Source organism: Rhinichthys klamathensis, unplaced genomic scaffold, assembly GCF_029890125.1.
Source record: "Rhinichthys klamathensis goyatoka isolate OS25496 unplaced genomic scaffold, OSU_Roscu_1.1 h1tg000229l_1, whole genome shotgun sequence".
NCBI classification, from domain to species: domain Eukaryota; kingdom Metazoa; phylum Chordata; class Actinopteri; order Cypriniformes; family Leuciscidae; genus Rhinichthys; species Rhinichthys klamathensis.
The window spans coordinates 300,911-307,768 of record NW_026606753.1 but is presented as its reverse complement, the minus strand read 5'-3'; the positions used below and the strand labels follow the sequence as shown (position 1 = coordinate 307,768).

The 6,858-nt window shown below is 36.9% G+C and overlaps 1 protein-coding gene across 1 annotated transcript in view; it reads left to right on the top strand.

The window, feature by feature from the left end:
- The first annotated feature begins 1,314 nt into the window (after window positions 1-1,314).
- fam184b (family with sequence similarity 184 member B) overlaps window positions 1,315-6,858 on the top strand; it is a 41,734-nt gene continuing 36,190 nt past the window's right edge. The window contains exon 1 of the mRNA XM_056265064.1: window positions 1,315-1,785. Within this exon, the coding sequence (XP_056121039.1) occupies window positions 1,627-1,785 (159 nt within the window). The 5' untranslated portion in view covers window positions 1,315-1,626. The remainder of the gene's footprint in view (window positions 1,786-6,858) is intronic.

Here is a 6,858-nt window from a genome sequence, read left to right as displayed (position 1 = left end):
CATGTTTGTAACGGACAATACTATGGGGTTTCCTTCAGGGGGCGCTGAGAGGCTTAGTAACTCTGCAGCTTTGAATATGGACCTCCTTATCTCAAGAAGTGTTTTGTTTAACTTTATTCATTTTAAGTTTTTGAGTCTGACATATAAGTTTAAATATCTTTAGGCCTACAATAATTCAATAAAATGCCTTATTTATACTTAATCACGAACAGCTCTGATTGGTCCACATTTAAACTCTGCGAAAGGTAACAGATATTGATTTTTTTATTTGTATTATTATATTATTTCTGGTGCAATTTCTTGCGGATCGAACGAATGATAAGTCCGAGACGTGATTACACGTTTCCAGTGAAATAAAAAAGTAAAGTCAAATAAAAAAAAAAAAGCTAAACTAAATATTTCATATTTGACAGCTGTTTTAGGATAGAAATGTTCAACGACAGATAAAAAATAATCAGGCAAACTAATACACTTTTGTCTAATGACAATTTGTCACAATTTGTCATTTGAATTGTGAATTGAAAATAGGCCTATATAATTTACGTGATTCAAGTTAATGTAATAATGTTTTCATCATATTAGGCATAAGATTAATAATGGATGTGTACATATTGTGAAGTGAATTAATTTAATAAACTTATTTACGGTGAATAATTTACCTAGTGTTCGTAGCCTTCAGTAAATTAAGAAATTTTTTTTTTTTTAAACATTTCTTCACTGATATAGCCTACGCAAATGTTCTCTAGCTTTAGGAGGGAAATAGACAAGGAGACTGAGAGAAAAAGAAAGAGTGATAGAGAGAGAGCATGTATTCACAGATAATCTGCAGATAATTTCTCTGGGGTGCGTGCGTGCCCCCAAACCCCCCTAGCTCAAATTTTGGACCTCGGTACTTATAAAACCCTGCCTACAGCCCTGAATGCCAGTCATGCATCTTCTGAAAATAACCAATAGACTAGCCTATATATCACTATATAGCCTATATTACGGTTATAAAGAAACATGGTTCAGACTTCGAAATATGGTTCAGGGGATTTCACCTTTCACATTTATTTGAAATAATCACATTTTACCTTTAGAATTTACCTGGCCCTCTAACCCTCTCTACATTTTGGGGACTAAAATCAATTATATTTCTTTATTTAGTAAGTAGACTTGCCTGCAGTTTTGTTTGCTGTTGAGAATTGCTCATACAAAACGTAAATCTTTACACACTAACAAATCAAAAGGGAGTAACCCACCGGGTTATCAAAGAAATTGACGCTTGGTATTTGTTGTGCTGTTGGGCGTGTTGGTGTTCATGGGAGGGGCTAAGATTACACTGCAGTACCCGTGGCTTGTAATGTAAGACTGTAGTCACGCCCGGGGTGAGAGACAGGTGTCCGGGCGGGCTGGGGGCGCATGCCGTCAGTGTCAGTGAGTCGTGTACCGATGGCATTATCCTGTGAGCAGTGCTCTCACCGGGGGCAGCTTCACGGCGGAGCGGGAGGGTGTTCGCCGGTCGCTGTTGCAGCATGCAGAATGCTTTCGGCTGTCGTAAGGACTCTACCTTCAGGATCACGTACAGACGACCAGTGTGTTGCGCAGCCCAGTTTGTGATTGATCAGCGTGATCGAACTGGTTATTATGGCTTCCAGCTCTGGGAAGATGAACCAGTCCCCCGGCGGCAGCTGTGCATGTAACGGGACCGCTATTGCGGACATCCCCAATGTGATTGTAGAGAAGGAAATGTATGATTATCAAATGCACACAAAAATGTGCAAGAAAATAGCGCAGCTGACAAAGGTAAGTGCGTAATTTTACTACTCAACTAACGGGACTCATTTACTTAACTGTTTCCTGGATATCCATTCACTTAACGTGCCGCAGAGGTGTGTGTTTGTATGTATGATGATTGTATTTATGTATGCTAATAATACCCCTTTCTGCTACTGCGCAAATTGTACGCTAACCTTACATCCTTTACGTGATCGACAAGACTGTAAATATACATTATTGACACATATCAGTATTTTATGCTCCCTAACCCACTGGCACTGGAATGCAACAGGGTTTTAATGCTCTCAGCGTCGCATCACTGTCTTTCCATCACAGGTGATGCAGAAGAACCAGGCAGAAGGTATAAAACACATCACGTTTGAGATGTTATGGTAGCAAACGCGCTTTCATTGAGTTTAAATAGTTCAAAGGGGGCTACTGAAGTTCACACTACTAATGGCTCATCTAAAATAATCTGAACCGTGGTCCGTGGGTGATCACTGGCAACAGAAATGCAGTTATCTATTATCAGGGTTAGGTGTGTGTGTGTGTGTGTGTGTGTGTGTGTGTGTGTGTGTGTGTGTGTGTGTGTGTGTGTGTGACTGTGTATTAAGAACCACCCCTTCACAAGCAGCATCCAGTTGTTATGACCGTAGAAGCTTGTAATATGGTTGATGCAAACGTAACAGACTTGTTCAGCCTGGCAAAAGACAGTTAATACATTTGTAGGCTAGTTCATTTTAGCCACATTTGTTAGTTTTGTTTGTTCCACAAAGAAGCACGCTGGAATTGTTAGGACTGTGCAGTGGTAATGTTTGTTATACCATATAAATAATCAAAATTGACAGTACATTAATATTGTAATCATTCTGTATATTGGCCTATTGTTATGTTATTGCCTATGTTAGGCTATCTGATGGCACCTTATTAGCCATCTTTACTAAGACTGTAATAAAACCATTTAGGCTTAAATAACTCATATCCATTGGATCTGAATGCATTATAGAACTGTATAGGTCGTAGAGGGAATGTAAAAGAAGATATTTTGAGAAATGTGTCAGTGGTCCTTACAATGGATGTTAATGTTATAGGCCTAACCAAAATTGTTTGTTTACCAACATTTTTTAAAATGTCGTCTTTTGCGTTCTTCAGAGGAAAGAAAGTCATACAGGTTTGAAATGGCATTAAATGGCATGAGGGTAATTGATGAGTTCTTTTAAGTAATTGACTGAATTACATTTTTTGGGTGAACTAATCCTGTAAATAGTGTTATTAATATTAGATTGTTTTAGATGTAGGCTTATTATGTTTCCATTAGACAGGCCAGACATGCATTCTAGTGGCAGGGTAGACCAAGGGTAGCCAAGGTGTTGTGAATGTGAAGTGAACACATGTTGCTAGTTTGAATTTTGATATGGAAAATCTGAACAGTTGTTGGGATACCCCTCCTGCCGTACACATTGTGCCATTGAAACAAAGCACTTACAAATACAATTGCAACACTGTTTGTCACTTTGGATATAATGCATCTGGTAAAATAACAAGTGACCAAGCAACACTTTTCACAACACATGAAATGAAAAAAAAAAAAAAAAAAAAAAACCAACAAAAAAAAACATCAGTAAATTACAACTTACATACTTTGCCAGGTTGTTGAACTCTGGAGTTTCAGTGATTTATGCATTTTTTTATTAAACTTGCAACTAGGTTATGTATAATAAAATCAATAAAAAAAAATCACAATAAAAAAAAGTCGCTGTTTGGATTTTAATAGGCAAATGCTTAAGTGTCTATGATTGGATCATGATTGCAGTGATTATTAGCCTATATGTTTCTAGCATGTAGGAAGATTTTTCGATACATATTGATATTGAAATAACTGAAACGCTTCCAATACTTATTTTCCACAGAATAGATAGCAGCTGTGCTTTCTTACTCTCTTATCTCTCCGTCAGCGAGTTGACAACCTCCCTTCACTCACTCATTTCATATGCTCTGGATGAATGTTGTTGGTGTTACAGGGCTTAAATTTTGTTGTGGGATTGCGCATATTGCGCATAATTTTATTCATTCCTGCAGATTTTGTGCTCACCCAAAGTAGAACGTTTTTTGTCTCTCAGTACTAAATGGAGTTATTTTTCGTTGCTTATTGACCTTAAACAGTCAAATACACACAAAATGTCAAAATGCTGATCTTGGTGAATATTCACGTAAACACATTCAGTTATGTTTTAAGTGACCGTAAACAGTTGAGATTGACAGAGAAAACGCATGTGTAGCACTAGCAGTATAATGGATCCGTGTGTCAGATCTTAAAGTTACAGCAGCCTAATATTCCTAATGCAAATTATGAGATAATATAAATATATATATATATATATATATATGGCTGTTTTTCCACACGGTTTCGATTGTGGACCAGTGAAAATGCTCAGAGGTGCCAATTTATGTGTTAAAATCATTTTTTATTACCCCTCCCAACCATTCTTTCACAATTTAAGCCTGATGAATCTTGACATTGTCATCCTGGAATACGGTCATGATGTGTCTTCCTATATGGTTGTTTAAGAAATGAAAAGCTACACACTCCATCAATTAGGGTTAAAAGAACTGTTCCCAAACATATAACATGCTAGAAACAATCATCATTGCAATAATGATCCAATCATAGACTCTTAAGCATATGCCTATTAAAATCAAATCTTTTTTTTTTTTTTTTGGCTGGGCACTGTATGTCTGACACTTTGAAAAATGACACTGTGTGAAAATTGACTTGGCCAACTATGAAGTATAACTATGAAACCGTAATGTTAAGGAGGTTAAACTACAGGACTATAAAAGAAAAGAAAATATTTCTTAAAATAAGACTTAAAAAGCTCATATTCTTCTCTATGATCTTGGAATAAAGCACATATTTATGATACTGTTTGTCACTGTGGATTAAAACCATATGTTACAATACCAGTGACCAAACAGCCTAATGTTTAGCCTCCACACTTTTCACAGTCACAACACATGAAATTAAATGTAAATCAGCACAAAATTGAATTTTATCAGCAAAACTCCCTAATAGAAGCAAACACATTTACACTCTTTATTTTCGAACACTGGAGTTTAGGTTTGAATTATGCGTTTTTGTATAAACTGCACCTTGATGATGTATGATAAAATCAATGGCCATAACTATATATATGTCATTGTGTGAAAAATGAATCCCCTTGGACAATTATAAAGTGTAACTTTGAAAAGATAGAGGTTAAAGGCTGTAATATCAACACACTATTAATGGCTAATGCATACACAGTCATTTGGGTCTGTTGAGGCGGGAGAAGGAAAGTGAGAGTGTGTATCAGGTTTTATTAATATGGACCTCAGTCAGGAAAGATGCCATATTTACTGAGAATGAAAACAAGGCTGTGAGGGATGTAAGCCGATTCTATGGTCTGTTTTCCTCTGGAATTGATTTTGGAAAGCATTTTTTGTAATATTTTATACCCAGGTATACAACAGTGCAAGTTATTGAACGGACTGTCCCTCAAAGCCTCGTTTTCATTCTTGTCAAATAAAAAAAATGGCGTCTGCCGTGACTAAGGTCCATGGCAGCACTTTTACTGAACAAAATAAGCTATGACTCGAAATTCAAACCTGCCGCGTTGTCGTGAGTGTATATGTATGCATATGTGGGAGTATGCCTGTGAGCTTGAATGTCACAGCTGTGTGGAATCCCGCTTTCTATCATCATGTAAACATACTCCTACTAGTTATCTTTAGCTTTGTGTGTGTGTGTGTGTGTGTGTGTGTGTCTGTCTATAAGAACAGATGTTTGAGTCATACCCTCTCTACATTCAGCTAACATTCAGCTAAGATTTGTGACGCTTAGTAATGCTACACAACAAGGCATACTATTTTTACCGATCAGGAGTGTAGGAGATTTGATCTACTTTGGTCTGATATGGATAGGCCTATAAGAGCATGATGGGAATGGGGTGCGTGTCCTGTACAATGACATAACTCGCTGCTTAAACACTATGATGCATCGTTGGAGAAATTAACTAGTCACATCTGTTTCCCAAAACCGTAGTAGCTTGATCACACCTCCATCATTTCAACCATGTTGGTTTAAATGGGACTCTCATTAAAGACATGCAGGAGTAATAACTTTTGCTAAGTAATTGAATCGAGGTCGCAGTTAAAGGGATACTCCACTTTTTTTGGAAATAGGCTCATTTTACAACTCCCCCAGAGTTAAACTGTTGAGTTTTACCGTTTTTGAATCCATTCAGCCGATCTCCGGTTCTGGCGGTTCCACTTTTAGCATAGCTTAGCATACATCATTGAAGTGGACAAGACCATTAGCATTTCTCATAAAAAAATGACCAAAGAGTTTCGATATTTTTCCTATTTAAAACTTGACTCTTCTGTAGTTACATCGTGCACTAAGACCGACGGAAAATGTAAAGTTGCGATTTTCTAGGCTGATATGGCTAGGAACTAGGGCTGTGAATCTTTGGGTAGGCAGCGAATCGATTCGATTCACGATTCATAGGTTTTCGATTCGATTCAAGAACGATTTTTGCAAATTCAGAAAGATTCGATTCAATGCGATTCGATTCTTAATTTTTTATATGCATTCATAGGATTATTTAAACGCTTCCCCCAATGGGTCTTAGTCAGGGTGTAAATTATACATGCAGCTGCCTTCGGGGGTCAGAGAGTGGGAACAAAAACAAAACAAAAAAAAAACGACATTTTGTCTATTGTTAACGTTAGTCCATGTTAGTTTTTAATGAATCTATTATTATAAAAAATATTTCCAAAGCCTATAAATTAGCATTTGTACAAATGTAAACCAAGATTTAAAAAGGCTTTAAAAGTATAGTTAGTTCATCATGATAACTATTTTGTAGGAATGGATACACAACCTTAAAGTGTTCCTGGTACATTAAACATCCTCCATTGTGAGACTAAAAATACCATGAACTTTCCCAACTAAACCTTAACTAACGTTTCCTCATGGAATAGCTACTCTTTGTTCTCTTTATCCGACTGAACATTGTCCTTGTGATTCTGAAAGAAAACGCGCCGGCTGTCTACTTGTGC